The sequence below is a fragment of the Planococcus citri genome, chromosome 3, assembly GCF_950023065.1.
Source record: "Planococcus citri chromosome 3, ihPlaCitr1.1, whole genome shotgun sequence".
In the NCBI taxonomy this organism is placed as follows: domain Eukaryota; kingdom Metazoa; phylum Arthropoda; class Insecta; order Hemiptera; family Pseudococcidae; genus Planococcus; species Planococcus citri.
In genome coordinates this window covers 64,969,233-64,990,102 of record NC_088679.1, presented here as the reverse complement: position 1 = coordinate 64,990,102, position 20,870 = coordinate 64,969,233, and the positions used below count along the sequence as shown (strand labels likewise).

Below are 20,870 nucleotides of genomic sequence, written 5' to 3'. Positions count from 1 at the left end.
AGAAAATATAAGAATACTCTGTACAATTAGGTACTTATAGAACAATAGTCGAAACGACACCACCGTAATGAAAAAGTACCGATATTGTTCAATGAAACTCGATAAAATATCATAAAGTAAAATACAATAACACAAACTGAAATGAAAACGAAACACTAGAAACACTGAAACACTAAACAGGTAGAACAGGTAGTTGTGTAGTGGGTAGGGGGCGTGCAGGGAACCGCTACGTACTGCGCCGGAACGCTTCTCGCAGATGAGTTACGTATCCGATCAATATATATAGAAGAAGCTGGGCTACCAAAAGTTGCCCAGTGTTGGCTCTTGTGATCTGATGCTACTATTCCTAAACCCGTCCAGTGCTTCGAGCCGAGAACGGTAATGAGAATAATTGGTGTCGGTCTTATTGAGTAACGCTGAAGAGAATAATACATGTATGTTTATGTAATTGTACAGATATTAATTATAATAAACGTATTATTCTGTACATGGGTTTTAATTTGTTATAAAAATATTATCCGTTGAACAAATCAGTGTATCCTCCTCGTGGTTATTAACGTCCGCATCCGGTCAATAACCGTACTAGAGGTACTCGTATGTCGTAGGTCTACCTCCTACTTCATTGGCGCTCGACAAAGGCACGGATTTATTTTTTACAAATTAATGAATTTGTTGAGAAAATCGCCCACGATTAATAAAAAATTAATCCAACAACGTGAGGCTTAAAAAATCAAAGTATATTTGATAAAGTATTATTTCTTTGCAATAAAAACGCAAAAATATCCGAACAAGAATTTATTCTTGAAATTGAACAATTAAAAAATTAATCAAAAACGGATAAAAATAATACCCCGCGTCGTTCTTTAGTGGAAGATTCAAGTCCTGCTAGAATCACTCCACCACAAATTCGTAGGCACCGTAGTAATCTTTTGATCGATAAATCACTACCTATATACGTAAAAACCAGAAAAAATAAAATCAAAATGGTTTCTCAACAGGAGTTTAGTGATTTTAAAACATTAATCGAAGACCAGATTAAGAAGCAATTCGAAGATAAAGCAACTGAGCTAGAGACTAATTACAAGACCAAATTAGATGAGAAGGTAAAAGAAATCGAAGCTACCTATCTAGCAAAACACAATGAAAAAGTGAAAGAGTTGGAATCTTCGGTTGATAAATCTGTCAACGAATTAATGGGAAAATGGTGTACTGAAACGAATAAAGACGTAGGCGAAGCAATAGTATCTTTTAAAAATTCTATCATCGACGAATTAAAAAATGAAAGTACTACTATGTGGCAAAACAATGAACAAGAAATGAAAAAGACCGTAGAGATCTTGTTGAAAGGTGCTGAAGCGAGAGTGGCACAGGCAGGAGGAGAGAAATCTTCATCTGAATTGGTCTTTATTGAACTTTTTAGGAAAAGTGCCACGATGTTCACTCAGAAAATGATACACCATCCGGTCAGATTTGTTAAACAATTTCAAACAAAAGAGATTGAACAAAACCTAAGCCCTGTAAATCGTCGCATGTTATTTATTTCTTGTGTAGAGTATAAAACACAAGCTTGGGAAACCAAAATTCAAGAAGGGGAAGAATTAGAAAAATTAATACCGCAATTTTTAAATCTATATTGGGACCAAACGGCGAAACAATCCGCCATTGAGTACTTTAGAACCGATAATGTCGAAAAAATAAAAACAATGGCCGACTATATCGAATATTTTTCTATGTGGTATGATACGTTAGCGGCTACCAAACTAACAGCCGAGCAAATCATTGATAAAATTCTCGAAAAAATCCCCCATGCAATCCAAAATAAAATGAACCTCGAAGAGTTGAATACTAAGGAAGACCTCGTGAAGAAACTTACTGTGGCAAAGAAATCAGTGACTGATGAATATCTAGCTATGTACGTTCATTCTACGAAGTACGTACATACAAATTTCCATCAAAAAACTGACCCCCAAGCAACAGAAGAAGCCAGAGAAATTCAACAAGAGAAACCAAGAGTTTCAAATTACAAAGGTAAAAATTTTATACCCAATTTCCACGAGGTACGAGTTAGAAATTTTAACTATCGAGGAAGAGGAAATTATGGATCGTATGTACCGGATACACAATGGAGAAAACCCCCTCCAAAATTCAATTCAACCGGTCAAGGTGCTAGAGGCGATTTAAGCATTCAAAATATGCAAAATGGTACCCCCCAAAATCAAGCACCTCAAGCACCAAACTCCCAATCAATTCCCCAACCAACCCCAGAGCAACTTTTTTATCAAAATTCTAAGCCTGGGGGTTCAAAAAACGGAAATTGACGATGTATGTGGTCAAACAGACTGCAACGAGAGGTGGGGGTAGGACGTATAAAATAAAAAATGAAATATACGACCGAATAGGAGAAGGCGCAGTGGCAAATCGAATTTCAAACAACCGAACAATTGAGCAGCATTGGCTGCATATTAAGAAAATGAAAAATTTCAACAAAAATGTAATTTTATCGATTGGGGAGGACAAAGTCAACGATCTCTTCGCCCCCTTCGCCTACATCGAAGAATATATGGTCGATACTGTCGACCATATACGCGAAAATGGCGGTGAAAACATATATGTTAATTTTCCTATACTGTTACCCTATGTAAAAGAGAGAAAAAACGCGAAAACGTTGAAAAGATATCTTGCGTTGCGCAGATTGTTTCAAAAAATCACTCAAATTACAAAAACCCACCTCCTAACATCTCAAGCTGATATTTTTCTTCGTAAAAATCAAGCTAACGCAATCGAAAAAACCGAATTTGGAAACGTAAAAATTAATAGGCACCTATTTGAGAAAAATCATCGATCAAATAAACCACCTATGAAAAAATACATGTTAAAACCATGCCACGTAGCAATGGTTCGCGAAGTAGAACAAATTATCGAGGGTCGAGAGATCGAACAAATCGATTATGAAATTTTACTCGCGAAGTTAGACTCCCAAAATCGAAGAAAAAAGAATAAAAATAAAAAATTTAAAAATTCGAAAAAAGTAGTTCCAAAAAATGCTACGACCCTAAACTCCAAGACGCAAATTTTCGAAAATTCAAAATACAAGGACCAAGGAGGGGAATACATGGAAAGACAACAACAACAAAATGCAAAATCAAGCGAAAAACACGTTGATAAAAATGCACAAAATAATAGTGCAACTCAAACGAGCGTATCAAATACACCTAAAATAGTAATAACACCACCGATCGAGTCATTTGAACAGCCGACGTCTTCAATTCCAGCGGCCAATTCAGGAGTGGCAAATTCCACTCGGCAGCAAACAAACGAACCATTTTCATTCGCAAAATGCATGGAAGAGTTCGAAGCAGCTGAAAAAGAAAAAAAGAAGCAAACCAATAACAAAACATCGAATAAGGCAGTACAGACCGATAATATAGTCGAGTCACCTCAACGAGTACTAGTAGCTGAAGTTGAAAAAACCCAAGTTGACAGCAATACCAGCAGCGATCTTCCAGCTGACCAAAAATCAGCAAATTCTGCGGAATCTGAAAAAAATAAAGAAGAAAATGAACCACCTAATACGTGTGTAATCAAATGGAAAATTGGAAGTGAAAAATTCTGCGGTTTGTTAGATACAGGGGCAGAAGTAAATTTAATCAGCGAAAGAATGATGCAAGTTATTGAGAAAAGACAAAAAGAATCGATCGAATATGCAATCCCAAAGCATAGGGTAGTAATTACTGTGGCAAATGGGGAAAAAGAAAATACATTCCCATTTTCTGTAAATATTAAAATGTATTTTAAAGATATCGAATGTGTAATTCCATTTTACATCGTAAAAACCCTTCCTTGTGGATTCCTAATTGGTAGAGATACCATGAAATTAGAAAAAATTGGAGCGTCGACGGAAAAGGGTCGTGCAAAATGTAAAAAACTATCAGAAAAAAGGTACAAAAAATTCGTAGCAGATAGTTTACACGCAATACATGGAGTTAAAAAAGTAAAAGTCCACGTATGCGAAGTTGAAGAGAGGTACGAAGAAACGGTGGAAACTCCAAAAAACAGATTCGACCAAATTATTCGACAAATTCGAAATTCAAACCTCACGTACGACCGAAAAATGTACGCCATCGAGCAAATTTCTTACGCTGGAGTTTGGCGAGACGAGGTGGGGTATGATAAAACCGAAGAGTACAAATTAAATTGGAAAGTCGATCCAGATTCTGTCAATTGGAAACACCGCAATTTTATACCTAGTAAACACAACGAGCATAAAGTTTTTGAAGAATTAAATCGAATGTTAATAAATGAAATTGCTCGACCTTCTGATTCAAAATATGTTAGCAGTACATTAGTCAGAGAAAAATCTGATGGTAGAGTTCGCATATGTATAGACCCCCCAATTTTAAATATGTTGCTCGAAGATGACCCTAACGAGGCATCAAATTTGGACAAAATTGTACACAGTGGACATGGAGTAAAATACCAGTCCACCTTTGATTTCAACTATGGGTACTGGCAAATGAGAATACACCCAGCTTTTTGGAAATTTTTGGCATTTAAGGTCGATGGCCAGACCTATGAATATATGAGAATGCCTTTTGGAGTTAAAATTGCTGCTGCCTATTTTATTAAAATGCTCAGAAAAATTTTGTATGGTTTAAAAGACCTAGACCTATACGTAGACGATGCCAGAATTAAATCGAAAAATTTTGAAGAACATATTGCAGCAATTGTCGAATTTTTAAAACGTCTACAAGCGGCTGGCTTAACACTCAATGCCGATAAAACAAAATTATTTAAAGAAAAAATCGATCATTTGGGCTATGTACTTGACAAAAATAAAATTGGAAAGCAGCAGATTAAATTGGAAAAATTAGAAAAATTTAGAAATAAATTTTTTTCAAAAAGGAAAAATGGAGTAGTTTTAAAAGAGAAAAAACATATCCAACAGCTAACTGGCTTAACTATGCTATACTCCAAATTTATAAAAAATTACCAAACAATCTTAAGACCAATGACTGACCTACTTGAAAAAGATACCAAGTGGGAATGGGGAGAAAAACATATGCGGGCGTTTGACCAATTGTACGAGGCATTTTGCCAACAGTTTGAACTTACTGCTCCAGATCCAGATCGCGAATTTTTCATTGAAGTGGCCCACGACAATGACACGGTGAATGCGGTCATCTACCAAAAGGACGATGAAAACCGAGACAACATCGTCATGTTCGTCAGTTCATGCCTGAAAAAACACCAAAAAAATTACTCTCTAATTGAAAAAAGAATTTTGGCCCTAATTACTGTATTAAAAAAATGTCAAATTTGGCTAATAGGTCGAAAGGTCAATGTACCTCACAGTATGCAAACAATGGTAAACAAAATACGTTCAGTGGGGCAAATGCATATCAAAGCAGCATACTGGATAACAATTTTGAATAGTTTTAATATCGATTTTTCGATCAAAAAAGACCATAAAAGGTATTTTGACCCTATGCCCCCCGAAGTGACCTTAAAATGCAATTTGATCCAGTATTCTTTTACGCGACAAAAACTTCCCCCTAACCTTAGAAATGCTCTAGAAATGATTGAAGTCCGTCAGGACCTAGACGATAACCTGAGTAAATTAAAGAAGTCCTGAGGAGCGGGAAAGTGGAGTTAAAAGTAGAGGTACGCGGACAAAAGGCAGTAAACAGCAAAATTAAAAATTTGAAAGATAAATACATAATTAAAAATGGTGTTTTATATCGAAAAGTAAAAAGGCAGGACATGGTGGTCTTACCTGAAAATTTGTTTGCTGAAGTGGTGAACTATCTGCATCACTGGTATGGTCATCTTGGCAGTGCCAGGCTTGCCACCATCTTCGAACGAACATATTATTTCCCCAATGCTAAAAAACACATACAAATATTTTGGTCCATTGCCAAATAAAGAAGGTGGCTCTAAAGCAGTCATTGTTGGCAAGGATATATTTAGCCATTACACTTGGTTCTATGATGCCCCCGACATGACAACTGAACGCTGCACTGATTTATTACTCAGAATTCGCGACGAATTGGCAGCATTGGGGCATAAATTGCAAACTATTACTACTGACAATGGACCCCAATTTATCTCCCAAGAATGGAAAGACACCTGTGAAAAGAATAAAATAAAATGTACACACATTGCACCGTACAATGCTCCAGCTAATTCCTGTGAGCGTACGATGAGAGAATTGGGGACATTGCTCAGAATTGCAATAAATGAGCAATTTGAAGAGGAACACCACTACACCCATGAAAATTGGGATAAATATATCCGTGATGCAGAGAAGGTCATGAACCTTCGGCCAACTGAGTTTGGTCTGACCCCAAATGAAATTATTGGGGCATTTAATGAACAACCCGACCCCCAAGTATTTGAAATGCAAGAATATGATTTAGATGGCGAATATTCCAAATTAAGAGAAAAATTGACCAAGATGCTGGATTACATACCGTTCGACAACATTCAAAATGATCGATATATAGAGGACGATGACCTTCTAATTGAAAAAGGGGTCGTTCATATATATACTGATGGGGCATGTACTCGAAATGGTAACGATGATGCGGTCGCTGGCATTGGAATTTGTTTCAAACCTTATGGTAAAAAGAATGTAAGCCATAAATTAAATGTAGAAAAAAATACCAACAATGTAGCTGAATTGACGGCGATTGAATTGGCCATGGAATTAATTTTGAGAAAAACTGATCATAAAAAATTGCAAATTAATACTGATTCTCGATATGCAATCGATACTATAAAAAGAACCGAGCAGTACATTGCAAAAAATTGGAAAAGCAATGGAAAAGAAATTTTAAACAGAGAAATTTTAGAAAAAATTGATAAATTGAAAAAACAATTTGAGCATATCGAGATCAAGTATGTAGAGGGGCATAAGTACGACTATGGAAATGCCATTGCAGACCGTTTGGCTAAGGCTGCTGTGTATGAGGATGAGCTAGAAGAATTCTACGCGAAAATCCGAATACCAAAATGGAAAAGATAGGTACCTACATCAGACTCAAAAATCACGAAAAAATTATTAAAGATGAACAAGAATTTAACAAAAACGATGACGTAGCAAAAAGAGTAGAGGTCGGTGACCTTGTGATGCTAGATACCCATTGCCTAAAATACATACCAACTGTTATAGAGTCCAAAATTATAAATCAACTCAACAAGAAGATAGGCCTATCGCCAACGTACGCCAAATGACCCCATTTGTAAATAAAAAACAATTAAGAATGTTGGAGGATGAAGTTCGTTATAAATCCATCTTTGACGAACGTCCCTTCCAAGAAAGAATTTATGACAGGACCAGATTAACCGAAAGAAAAGAACAGAAAAAAATTGAGGAAAAGATTGATGATGAGCATGCATTTTTCGATATGCTTTTGAAAGAAGAAAGAAGGATGAAAGAATTACAAGAAAGAGCTGAACAAAAATTAAAAGAAGAAGAAATAGCGCATAACCATTACAAAGCAACTGGTAAATGGTTATTTAAATTACCAAATAGGGAGCTTGACCCTGTACTGCACGAGCATTTGAAAAATTTGAAAAAAGCTCGAAAACTTTTGGTTCAAGAACGCCAAAAACAAATTAGAGAAAAAAGAGAACAAGATCAAAAAATAAAAATTGCTAAAAAAGTCAAAGAAATTCATACCATACTGAGAAGTCAAGATGAGAAAGATTTAGTCTGGTTGCAAAAAGTAAGCGATCAGATTACACAAGATAGGTTACACGAACTTAGTGTTCTGTGCCTATCAACGTGTAAAACAACAGACGCTACCAATGCAGTAAAATCCCACCTCATCCAAAAGGTACTCAGTACGGAACAAGCTAAATCTATCTTTTGTTATTGGGAATAAACTATGAAAAACTCAAACAATGGGAAAAAACCACCTCCCAAGTCCCAATGATAACGTAAACCACCACGAACCGAACGCAGAACGCAACAACGTTGCAGTTGCCTTGTGTCAGTGAAATAGGTACCTACCTAGTAGCTCACATATACGTTTCGTGCAAGTTGAAAAGTGAAAAGTTTTTTTTTTTACTAATTAATTATTGCAAATAAAGTGTTAAAAAGCGCAATTATTGTTCACATCGTGATTAAAAAACTGTTGAAAATTACCTCTGAGTAATAAAAGTGATTCTTCTTCGCGAAAAAAGCGTGAAAAATTGCTCAGCACCGAAATCTGCATCGTGAAAACGTGCTCGCCAAATTGGGTTCCAATCCTACGTGTTAATTCTGGAAAAAGAACTCAATTAGTTCTATAAGCTGTTCAATTCGTCGAATAAATCTACAAGGTAAAGCTAATAACTATTTAATTTTAAAAATAATTCAATTAAAAATAAAAAACTTACCAAATAAAACGTGATCGATAAAACGTGGCTTGTAATTTTCTGTTGCTAGTATGGACGACGAATCGAACAATAACCAATCGTTAAATGTATCGCCGGTAAATGAACGGGAAAAATCACCGTCACCGTATCAAGAGTCTAAAAAAGCTGACTCGGAATCGTCGTCCTCTTCTTCTTCTTCTTCGTCGAGTTCGTCGTCGTCGTCATCATCGTCGTCGTCCTCTTCGTCGAACCGATCGTCGTCGTCACCGTCGAAATCTCCAAGCTCGACATCACTATCCGAGCCAGATGAAAACGACGAAATAGCAGCCAAGCAACTCGAAGACAAGCTTTTGAAATCCGAGACCGACGATTCGCCCCAAAATTCGCCGCCGATCCGCCGCCATTCGACGCAAATCGCTGGTACTTCTTTCGAAGAGATACCCGTCGTCGAGAACGAAGGTAAGATTTCTGAGTTTAAAATACCTAAAATCATCGGTACCTCTCCTCTGAAAAAACGTAAAAACAAATCTAAATTAGCGTCACCGGTGAAAAAACGCAAAATATCTAAGAAAGTGAAAAAATCTTCAAAGAAAACAAAACCAAACTCACCCAAATCAACTAAAAAGAAGTCCAAGCGCACCAAAAAAGCGAAGCGCAACGAGAAACAATCGAAAGCCACCGAGAAAAAATCCGAACCAACGACAAAAGCAACCGCCAAAACTGCCAAACCTCCGAAGTCACCAGCACCATTGCCGAAGGTATCTGCCAAAAGTGTCTCACCGTCGCTAACTGCAAACCAGAACAAACACGTCGAATCATTGTTCGACTCCGACGATGATAAAATACAACAGCGACCGGTGAAATCGTCGTCAGCGTATTCGCCACCAAGTTTCGCGTCATCTGAAACAGAAAGAAATGAACGGTCATTAAGATTAAAAGCACTCGAATTCAAAACGAAGTATGATTCATTAAAAGAGAAATTTGAATCATTAATGAGGAAAAACAACGACCTCAAAGACCGAAATGAGGAACTGAAAAAAACTCTAGTTCCAACAGATAAGAAAATTCGTTTGCCAACTCGAAACTGGACCTACAATTTCGAAGAAAACAAATTGTATTGGAGACACAGGCTAGTACTGGGCAACGGAGTGTTAGGTGCAGTAGCAAATTACGTGAAGCACGATATGGCCGGATATGTGGCGCCAAAATCAACGTTGGAAAGTTTCCTCGATAACTGCCCACCTACGACCGAGAAACATTATTATATTGAGTGTGGTTTTGAAGATTTTCAAAATCGAAACCGGTTACCCGAAGAAGTAGCCGAAGAAGTGAAAAAATTTGTCGAAGGATTAAAACCGAACGTCGAACTTACGCGTATTTCTTTGGTACCCTATGTGGGTGATTTTGAAATTGATGCTAAGATCAAAAAATACAATTCAATTTTAATCGATTGGGGAAAATCCGCCGAAAGGGTAGAATGTTGCGAAAGAATTAAAATTGCGACCGAGGATTTTAGAGGAGGAAGATGGCACCGTACAAAAAGTGGCTATTACGTACCTTCCAACGACTTAGTCGAATATTTGTTTCGAGAGCTCGAATTGGCTACCGGAAAAAAGTTGGCTCCATCGTCAGAATCTTCGGAAAATAACTCGGCTGAAAAATCGGTAAAAATAAAATTCAAAATTAGTATCAAAAAATTAACCATTAAAATAAGATAGGTACCTACCTAAACCTAACATCTCGGGTAAATTGGTAAAAAATTAATTAAGAAAAAAATCTAACAAATAGGTACCTACTAACATGCGAAAAATACGACGAAAAATGTTCTAATTAAAAATCTTATATTTACCTAGCGACAGCCACCGAAATACGATCACCCAAAGCCAAAACAAAGGCACCAAATGCCCAGGGGGCAAGGTCAACGACCACTGAAGCGAAAGTTCAAGCCGAACATGGGCAACAGGTTCAGACAGCCCAATCGCCAACAAACCAACCATCAAACCTATCAGCAAAATGCAGGCAATCGGTATCCGCCTGACCAATATTGCGAATCGTACAATCAACCGCCACAAAACTATGCCGAGTACCTTCGGGGGTCGAGCTACCCAAATCGTGCATCACGCAGGTCAAGAAGACCTCGCAGAACCTATTAAACAAAAAGAAGTAAATAGGTAAAAGAAAGAAAAAAGTAATAAGCACGACAAACATCGAAAAAAGTAACCTACTCATTTGCTTGCAAAATACTCATCTCATTACCATATTACAAACAAATAATTAATGCACGAATCAATAGTAATAATCACATCTCATTTATTCATAATTAACCAATAATTACACTACACACTAAAAAAGAAAAAAAACTCATCCCGCTTAATGCTAATTTGATTAAGAAAATTATACACAAAGTTCATTTTAAATTGTGCAAAATAATTAAAAAGTAAAATCAACTCACGATGAATGTGTTTTCTGTTTCAGAACAAGAAATGGTACGGGTGCACGTCATTACACCTCCGGTGACGGTGAATGTGGTGACAATAATTAACCGTTCTTTCACGGTATTATCGCAGCGAACAATTCCAGCAAGGCACAAGGTCGAAGTATTTCCGGCGGATTTCGTGCTAGAAAAACTCCTGGAAGATGATTAAAAAACAAGAAATAACTGTGATATTAATTATAAGAACTCGTACCAAATAAAAAACGACAAAAAACGATAAATAGTATTGTACCTGTTATTCATGCGTAAAAAACACCTCGCAAAAATGCTCGAAGAAGAAAAAGGCAAAGTCTAAAATCATTTCATCGTAACGTTCGACCAAAGTAACCGTAGAGACCGAGCAAAGACCAAAATTCATTTCTGTAACAAAAAATAAAAACACTCAAAAAACTCTGGTATCGAAAGAAATAGAGATAGCATGAGAGGGAAAGAGTTAACTTACCAAATAAATTAAGAAAAGTCTTCGGTTCCATATTGAACTATGGAAATTATCACCATTGATAAAAATACCTGTAAAGTAAAATGTAATAATCTTAGTAAAAAATAGTAAAACAATAGTAAGTATGAGATGTAGTACTTACCAGCAGCAATGAGTAGTGAGATGAGTCATCCTGAAATATGCGGTTGAGTGGCCTAAAAAATTGAAAAACAAACCAGAGTAAAAAAGATGAGATTTAGAAAATCCATCTAAAAAAGTGTGTATAAAGTAGCAGTTGCTACGAAGAGAAGACTTACCGGTCATCGTATCCAGCGTCGAAAAACATCGTCGACAACATCGTCCTTTGCAGTTACCGCATTTAAGCGAGAATTCGTAGGGTAAAAAACTCAAAATTTAATAAAAAATTGTAAATTTTGGAATTGTCAACCATTTTTTATCGTCGTGTTTACAAACACGATGCTGTTGTTGTTTGATTTTCGGCCACTGCTGCCAACCTTCATTTTTTTTTCGTGACGCTACTATAGCGCTGTGTACAGTCGATATTTTTAACTATGTTGTAATGTTTTTTATTTTTTTTTAATTGACCGGCGTTTTTGCCAATTTTTTGTTATTTTATACTTAGTATTAAGAATTTTTTATTGTTTTAATGGAATTAGAGTTAAAGTAGGGGGTTCTTTGAACCGAGTCTCTCCATCTTTCGATATTTGTTTCCAAAATTGGTCTAGGGAAAGTACGCCCTACTTGTAAATCTTTGGCTATCCGGCCTCTGATTGAAAAGTAGGATCGGTGGCACCCCCCTTCCCCCGCTGCGTGGTTTCCGCGCCGATTCAAGGTGACCCCTTGGACGGCTCGGGGGGCAATGTAGTGGGTAGGGGGCGTGCAGGGAACCGCTACGTACTGCGCCGGAACGCTTCTCGCAGATGAGTTACGTATCCGATCAATATATATAGAAGAAGCTGGGCTACCAAAAGTTGCCCAGTGTTGGCTCTTGTGATCTGATGCTACTATTCCTAAACCCGTCCAGTGCTTCGAGCCGAGAACGGTAATGAGAATAATTGGTGTCGGTCTTATTGAGTAACGCTGAAGAGAATAATACATGTATGTTTATGTAATTGTACAGATATTAATTATAATAAACGTATTATTCTGTACATGGGTTTTAATTTGTTATAAAAATATTATCCGTTGAACAAATCAGTGTATCCTCCTCGTGGTTATTAACGTCCGCATCCGGTCAATAACCGTACTAGAGGTACTCGTATGTCGTAGGTCTACCTCCTACTTCAGTTGTGACTTGTGAACTGATAACATGCACTCCGGTTCCGCCGTCATCACAAACAAACAGAGCTCTCTAGTGTGATGCAAAGTGAATGAAACTCATATGAAACTTCTTTCACTTTCAAATTTAAAAAAAAAATAATATATTGGTAAATAATTCACGGTAATCAATTAAATTTTTAAAATGAAGTACGTATTACGTATGAAGGAGCAGTTTTTTCTACAAAATATCGATTCACGATCAAAAAAAAAGAGTGAAAAATGTAGTCTACTTGAAAGTTCAATTCAATTCAATCATTATTTTTCACAATTTCTGGAATTTAATTTACAATTTGATCACGAGTTCTCCTCTTCAGAAATATCCTCTAAAATAAAAAGAATAATTTGTAAATTTCATCACTGAAATGATGAAGGACTTTAAATGTACGAGACATTTTCGCATTCGAAGATAACAGACAAGATTAGAACACCCAACCTTGAAAGTGTTCCCAAATTACAAAAAAAATTGATTAATCGAACTCTTCCCGCTATTCACGATTATTACCTTCAAATAATAACTCCCTCTCTTCGGCAGGTACATTTTTAAAAATGTGAAAAAATTACGAGACAATGGAGGCGAATTAATCACTCCAGATCAATTCGATCATTATCAATCTCATCATTAATAATGCAAAATCCTTGCAACAAAACATCATATTTTAATAAACGAATGGGTATCAATGTACGTACCATTATTATAAATACATCTTACGAAAGAAATTTACACGTGAGATCTATTTATAAAGTATTCATACGGATGGGCGTAAAAAAAAAACACCAAAAAGAATCATAATATTAACTCTCAACTCCAACCGCCATCACAAGAAAACAGATTGATCACTGTGGAGAGTGGAGACCCAACAATCAATCGACGAACTTAGCTGAGAAGATCCGAGGATCCTTGAATTAATAATGAGTGGACTTTCCGTTGGTGACCAGCGTCATTGAAATCTGTAGGATAAATATCCTTGTAAATTAATTGATTACGATAAATATTCGTCAGAAATAAAGCCATCAACCACTATGTCAACCACTATGGTGTTAAAATGTTAGGTGGATATTATTTTATAAAGCTAAGCTCGTGCAACTTAATTTTTTAAAAAAGGAAAAGAAATAAACATCGCAGGAATTACGAGTACGTAACGACTCAACGGAAACAGAAAAAACTTAAATCTTTCCAATTCATTTGGATGCTTTTATTTCTCTATTGATTTGCAAAAGGGAAATTTTACCTCAAAAATTCAAAAAATTGTTTGAAAGCAAGCTCGTAGCCAGAATGAAAGCAGCTATCGTCGAAAAGCAGGACTTTTATCATATCAGAAAGTTTCTTATTCGAGTCAGACTTCGTCGATTTTCAGAGAGAACGAAAATGATTAATGAGAAGGAAGAGTAGTGTTGGAAATACTAAAGGGTGAAGATTTAATGGAGTCAGAACTTTTCGTGGAAAAAAGTCCAAGAATCTAAAAACAAAAGCTAATTGATAGGACTTTTTGAATGCTGGGGAGCAGAGGCTTAAATTCCTTGAAATCAATATTTTTGCCTAATTTAAAAAAAAAAACTAGAAACTGTTTTTTTTTTAATTCTAAATTCTAAAAGAAGAAAATAAATTAAAAATTCTGGTATTTTTGAAAAAATACATAGAAAAAAGACAGACTTTTTTTTACTACGTTGCCAAAAAGCAGAATTTTTCATCATATTTAGACAAAAAGTGATTCATTAGGCAACTTTGGCAAAAAAACATGAACTTTTTTGTATATGTAAGTATTGCGGAAAATAAGGCTTTCTTTACGCAATTTTGGCAAAAACACAAATTTTTTTGCAACCATGGCAAAGAGTAGGACTTTTAGCGATTTCGGCAACAAGCAAGTCTTTTTAAAAATTTGAGCAAAAAAACCTAGGACTTCAAGCAGTGTTTTAATAAAATGGAGCAAGGGTTAAAATTGTTTCATTTTCGAAGAGAATTAATAGAATTTTTAAAAAAATCAAAATTGGGCAATGTTGTTCAAAAAGCAACACTTTCAGTGGAAAATTTCGGTATTCTTCAAGAGAAAAAAGACAGGAGGAGGTAGAAAAGGAAGAGCGAGGATCAAAATTAACTCAATTCAATTTTTTTCATTTTTCAAGAGAATTATTGGTAAAAGTGGAAATAATTCAAAATTTTTAAATAAAATAGTTAAATAAATGAAAAGTTCAAAGTTTGAAAAAATAAAAAAAAAGACTTTTCTACAGTCAAGGTAAAGAATCTTGTGTTTCACAATTTAAGCAAAAAAGCAAAACTACTTTTGACAGGAAATTTTTGAAAAGAAATGAAAAAAATCAAAGGAAACAGGCAAATTAAAAATTTTTAAAGTTTAAAAAAATCGCCGAAAAAATGGAAAAAATTCAGAACTTCTTGATTGGCTTAGCAAAAAAAAAATAAATCATTGCAATTTTGGCAAAAAAGCAGCACTTTTAGTCAGAAAATTTTCTAATGTTTCGAAAGTTTGAGAGAGCGAGGAGCAAGGGCCAAAATTTATTCAAAATAAAAATTTGTTATCAAAAAAAAAAAAAAATGGAAAAAATTAAGATGAGAAATTTTGAGATTTTTATATGGCAAATCAGGCAAAAAGCCTTGTCCTTTTTCACAATTTCGGTGAGAAATTTTTGAAAGTGACGGCGGACGAGGTAGCAAAGGAGGAATGATAGTTGAAAATTATTCCAAGCAACATTTTTTCAATTAAAAAAAAAAAAAAATTAAAGAGAAAAGAGAATTAGAAAAAATTTTTTTAAAAATAAAATAAAAAAGCAGGACCTTTCTGTAATTAAAAAAAAAAACAGTTTTCCAGAAAATGAACAAAAAGCTGCACTTTTTTGCAAGTTTGAAAAATTGAAAAAAAAAACTCTATCAAGACTTCCTTTTTGGAAATCTTCAGGATGAAAGCAGAATAGCTGGAATCCAAATACCCCAATCACAATCAGTTAATAAAAATTAAACGCTAATGGTTTCAACAAGTAAGATGAGTTATGACCCATTTATAGTCGGTCAGATGCATAACGCTGGATTAAAAATATTTGCAACTGCAGATACATAAGCGCTTAGGCTATTACAGCAAATTAAATTGAACACGTTTAATCAATCAATCACATACCACCTACTTCTAATTGCATAATTAAGTAATATACTTGGAATAAATAAAAAATGCATTTCACTCACCGATATTTTCGTTGACCGCATCAATAACACGGAACTGAATATTTCTCAAAATAGAAGACATCGCATCAATTAAATACTCCTGGAATTGACGGAACCATACGGACACTTGACCGATTTAATGAATCTCCACTTGCCACCGCACAAACACGATCTAATCCATCTATTTTCCCACGACCTAATAGCTACGCTTTTACCCACATTAACAATCTGCGTCTTGCCTTGACACCGGTTACATTGCTTTACCTTATGAGGATTACTATCGCCTAAATACACGTGTCTGATTATATCGCAATTTTGAGACACGTTCGAGGTACCATCCAACGCAAATGTATCCATTTCATAAGTAATCGTATCTGGTTCCAGACCAAAAGTAAACTGAAGTGGTAAAGCTTGACGATGAAAGGCGGGCGAAGCCACGTCGCAAATCTCAGTCGGCGTAGAAGCGATGGTCGGAATAAGAACTTGGTTTTGGAGCAGGTAGCATTCTTCGATGAACGTTTCATCCATTTCGTTATTCTGATTGCACTGGATTAGCCGCGAAATAAGTCTGAAAAGCGTAGATAGTCCATCGAAATTGCCAACATTTCGAACAAAAACTGGCAAACAAGATTGTCTGAGGAAGCCCCAAAATCGTACGATGACCAGTACCTCTCTGAGGATATTTAAAGCGTTATTATCTGCGACGATGTCGTAACCCGAAGATGTCTTATGGTGATCTGGGATACGAGCGAGGATATTCAGAGCTAAATGTGCCACCCACTGGATGAGCTGTTGCATCGACTGGATATTACTCGGTTCGATGGTGAATTCTTTAGGATCGATGTTAACGATTATGGTATTCATGTCGATAATCGAAGACTCGGATAAAACAGCCGATAAACTTTCACCCGGAGCTTTATCGGAATTGGTGAGTTCGTTGGGTCTGAGTAGTGATTTGAAAGCTACCGATATCGAATGCAAAGTTAACAGAAATACGAGATCGTTGTGTTTCTGAGACGTGTTACTCGAGAGTCGGTATAGGAACGCTTTCATGCTGAGAAACCCTCCGTATTCGAGCTGCTGCACGGCGGCAGATTGTTTATTGAAAGATTCGCTAAACGCTTCGCAGACTTTCTCCAGAATGTGTTGTTTGAGCGAAACGGCAACGTCCCAGAAATCGTAGCCGGAGATGAGGCAATATTCGAGTTGAGTAACAGCGTACGAAACAGCTGACTGGATATTATGGTCGGATACGTGCTGGATCTGAAGAACGTAGAAATTACCAACGTTATCGAGTACTACGACTACGTTACCCATCATCGAGGTATCTACGTCGGCGATACATAAATTATTAAATACTTTTCTAGCGTCTTTGGTATCCCAATAGTAATCCAGGTTATAACACATTTCATCTTTCAACGATCTAGAAAATATTCGAACTCTGTTATTCTTGAAAGCTAACATGATATTACAAGGTGCCCCAGGTATACAGGTAAGAGAGCTCTTCGGCGTACTTATCGATACGATCGGACTTTCGGTCGATATACTCGCTTTACAGTCCCAACTCAACGGTTTAGCCGGATCATTGGTGATCATCGATTCGCAGAACATCTGATTCGATTGATCTTTTTCGGCCAGAACATCGTACACTTGGATCGTGCTCGTCGTACCGTTGGTAGCAGCGATTATTAAACTCGCTGGGCTATCTTTAGTGACGAATTTCAAATGCGATATGGTCCAATTCTGCGAACTCGTTTCAATTTTAGACGTATCGAGGAAAAAGCCAGGCAGCGGTTGGCAAGTCATCGAATACGTTTTCTTATTCGTATACTTGATGCATACTTCGTAACATTTTATAGGCATTTTTAAGCTGCCGCAGCTCGTAGCCACGATCAAAGTACCATGTTTACTATAGGCGATATCCAGCACCGAGATTTTATACCTAACCGAAGATATACTATCGGTTAACGTGACCATAGGAGTGGCTGCGTCTCCTATCATCAAACAAGCTACAACTAATCCGGTTGATGTAACTACCAGACACCCATCCAAAGCTGACCCACCTAATAATTTAACCGTAGGCATGTATCTCGCGTTACAAAACTTCTCGAAATAATGCTCGCTATTCTTTTTCTCCGGATTTGGATTCAGTACAATTTTACGACCGGTGTGGAAGAAAATACCCCCTATCATATTCTCCCCGAGTAAATTCACACTGCCTACGCAGCTCCAATCGTTGAAAATGTAATCTCGATACGACCATATCGTAACGGTACCGGAATCATCGCCGATTAGTAAATTCTCCCCACATAGATCCCATTCGAGTAATGTGACCATGTTTTCCTGCGTGGTGATTTTGTGAAAATTCCAAGGCATGTTTAGATCAGCGACGTATACTCGAGAACCGAGGCTCAAATCGGAGGCATCGTTTAGCTCGTATTTGGTGACCCATGCGACGATATTCGACTGAGAGATTCGTGTCAGACCTTTGACTTCTTCGTCTACGTCCATGAAGTCGTTGTAGAATTGAGCTTTACCGACATATTTACGAGAGATGGCGTATAAAAGATCCATGGTGGTTGATGGTGGTGATGATACAGATGGAAGATCGAGTATGTTTACGTGTGCGGTAGCAAGGGAGCGAAGTTACGGTGCATTTTCGATCATCTGAAAATATTCGAAAAGAGTTAGAATTTGGCAGAATAGAATGCAATACGTAGATTAGGTAAGTTCTAAAAATGATAGAAAAATATTTCTACAGAGAATTCGCAAGCGAACGAGTCGATTTATGGACTTACGAAAGTTAAAAACAATCGAGAAACTACGTAATAAAGTGAGATGCCAATATAATTCGATGAGCATGAATATAGCTAAACAATGATGCGAAATTGTTCTTCGATCTTGATTGAAATTCGAGATTACTACTTACTAGATTTAATGAAGAAATTACAGTTTACTTTACTTGGTAGATACAGAAATCTGGAGCTTACATGGAATACTTGACCGGAGAATTTTCAACGAATTAAGTCACAATTTTTAGAATCACAGAACGCTGAATCATCGAATGTTTACCACACTACGATCAGAATAATTGGTAAAATCGAAATGAAATGATGAAATAATATTAATTATTATTTATGAAATCGAACTCAATTCCGAATTTCCGAATAACCAAATCGAGAGAAAAAATAAAAACAACTGATAACGCTCAAGAAGCGTTGTGAGTTGCCGGTTGCAGCATGCGGCGAGTTCACGGCGCTTTTTCTTTCAACTTCGACTTTTAACCACTTTGATGACTTTCTTTGAAGTTTGAATTGAAAATTTGAAAGTTGAAAGTTGAAACCTGAAACTGAAGAAAAAATGAAACTAAAATGGCACTTTTAATGACTTTGAAACCTGAAACTGGAGAAAAAATGAAACTAAAATAAGGAAATTCAAACTAAAACTGAAAAAAGCAAAACTGAAATTTAAAAAAAAAATAACTTGAAACTGAAAAACTAAAAGCAAAACTGTTTTCTGATACCTTATTCATTTTTTCCAATTTCTAAAATAATTTTAGAATCTTGGTAATTTATTGAAAATTTAAAAAAACCTGTTATAATGACGAATTTCTGAAAAAGGTGTCACGATACCAATCAAAATGGGCCAAAATGTCGACAGAAAATCAAGAATTTCAGTCCTCATTTTTTTTAAGGTTGAAATTTGAAGAATATTGAGCCCCAACTTGGATCATGATTTTTGGAACTTTCTCATAACTTATCAAAATGTGTTAAAATTACGCGAGAATAACAAATTTATTCTCCACGAACATATTTTTTGAATATTTTTGAAGAATTTGGAGCTCAGATTGGATGATTTGTCAAATTTCCGAAAACAGTGTCAAAATGTCATGAAAATTAATTTAAATTTCGGTAAAAAAAAATCAAAAATTTCTGTCAGTTTTTTTTAGCCTTAGAATTGCAAAAACTGCCCAAATAAATTTCAAGGCATGATTATTACATTTTGATCTTAATTCCAATCGTAAATAGCTTGAGTCTTATTTCTCTTCTCCTTACCCACCTCTCACATCACCTCTTTTAATTGTCTCTTAATAATATGAAGTTCGAGGAAGAGGCAGTTTCAGTTTATCTAAGCCTGAATTTTTTTTTGGGTGAGAAAATGTTTCAATTTTCAAACAGAACTAGAAAATAATGAAAAAAAAAATTCTGAAATACGAAAATACATGAATTGAAAATTACAAAGTAAAACTTTTTAGAAACATGGGACTTTTAAGGCAAAAATGAGAAACAAAGACTCTTGATGGTAGTCTAGGCAGAAAACAGAACTTTTCAAACAGCTAACGAAAAAAATCAATACTTCTTTTGGATGCTGAGGCAAAAAAGCAGAAATTTTTGACAATCTTGGCAACGTTGAGACTTTTTTTTTACAATGTAGACAGAAATAGGACTTTACGACAGCTTTGAAGACAGGATCTGATCCGCAACTTTTTTCCATCAATTTCGACAAAATATGGAACTTTTTTTTTGGCTGCAATATTTTTATGATATTTTTTTGTCAATTTTGAGAAAAGAACAGTACTTTTTAGATGGATGAGACAAAAATCAATAATTTTGGGATGTTAAGGCAAAAAAGCAGTAATTTTTTTAGCAATTATTACAAAAAAGTAATTTTTTTGACAATTTTGACTTTTATGAGATTTTCTGACAATTTTTGCAAAAAATATAGGTACCTTCGACGCAATTTTAGGAAAAAAAGACTATTTTTTGACAATTTTTGCAAGAATAGGATTTTTGGCAGTTTTTGCAAATGAAGGTGTTTTTAACAATTTTGGCATTTACAGGACCTTTCTGTCAATTTATGACTAAAATATGACTTTTTTGATATTTTTGGAATAGAGACTGTTTGAGAAGTTTTGCAAGAATTAGCGCTGATTTTAAAACAAATTTTTACAACTAAAAGGAAACTTTCTGTGTTTCTATAAATTTTGACAAAAACTGTTTTTTTTTTTGTTTTATCAATTTTGATTAACTTGAGAATGGATGATTTGTCAAATTTCCGAAAAAAGTGTCATGAAAATTGGTTATTTC

General features: G+C 35.7%; 2 protein-coding genes across 5 annotated transcripts; both read right to left on the bottom strand.

Annotated features, from left to right (window-relative positions):
* Window positions 1–780: 780 nt before the first annotated feature.
* Window positions 781–10,358, bottom strand: LOC135842072 (uncharacterized). Its single transcript, XM_065359409.1, has 8 exons — window positions 10,211–10,358; window positions 9,919–10,014; window positions 8,971–9,261; window positions 8,383–8,867; window positions 8,150–8,266; window positions 5,774–5,881; window positions 5,113–5,236; window positions 781–3,536 (listed from the first exon to the last, which is right to left on the bottom strand). The coding sequence occupies exons 1-4, from the start codon at window positions 10,356–10,358 to the stop codon at window positions 8,851–8,853; spliced, it is 552 nt and encodes a 183-aa protein (XP_065215481.1). The 3' UTR covers window positions 781–3,536; window positions 5,113–5,236; window positions 5,774–5,881; window positions 8,150–8,266; window positions 8,383–8,850.
* Window positions 10,359–13,250: 2,892 nt separating this feature from the next.
* On the bottom strand, window positions 13,251–19,066 carry LOC135842071 (mediator of RNA polymerase II transcription subunit 16-like). Of its 4 annotated transcripts, none has more exons than XM_065359404.1 (3): window positions 18,713–19,066; window positions 15,805–18,450; window positions 13,251–13,562 (listed from the first exon to the last, which is right to left on the bottom strand). In XM_065359404.1, exon 2 carries the CDS (start codon window positions 18,355–18,357, stop codon window positions 15,874–15,876), a length of 2,484 nt encoding a protein of 827 aa, XP_065215476.1. In that variant the 5' UTR covers window positions 18,358–18,450; window positions 18,713–19,066; the 3' UTR covers window positions 13,251–13,562; window positions 15,805–15,873. The 4 variants fall into 4 exon arrangements, with proteins under 4 accessions (XP_065215476.1, XP_065215479.1, XP_065215478.1 ...); XM_065359407.1 differs by having other exon boundaries at window positions 18,741–19,066; XM_065359406.1 differs by having other exon boundaries at window positions 18,746–19,066.
* Between the last annotated feature and the right edge of the window lie 1,804 nt (window positions 19,067–20,870).

Coding starts and splice junctions, on each gene's coding strand:
- LOC135842072 (XM_065359409.1), bottom strand. CDS start 10,358: ATGGTTGGTTTGTTGGCGATTGGGCTGTCTGAACCTGTTGCCCATGTT. Junction 10,015..10,210: donor ATTTCGGTGGCTGTCGCTAG/GTAAATATAAGA, acceptor CCGATTTTTCAG/CCGAGTTATTTTCCGAAGAT. Junction 9,262..9,918: donor TTCGACTAAGTCGTTGGAAG/GTACGTAATAGC, acceptor TTTCTGTTTCAG/ATGACGCGAAACTTGGTGGC.
- LOC135842071 (XM_065359404.1), bottom strand. CDS start 18,357: ATGGATCTTTTATACGCCATCTCTCGTAAATATGTCGGTAAAGCTCAA.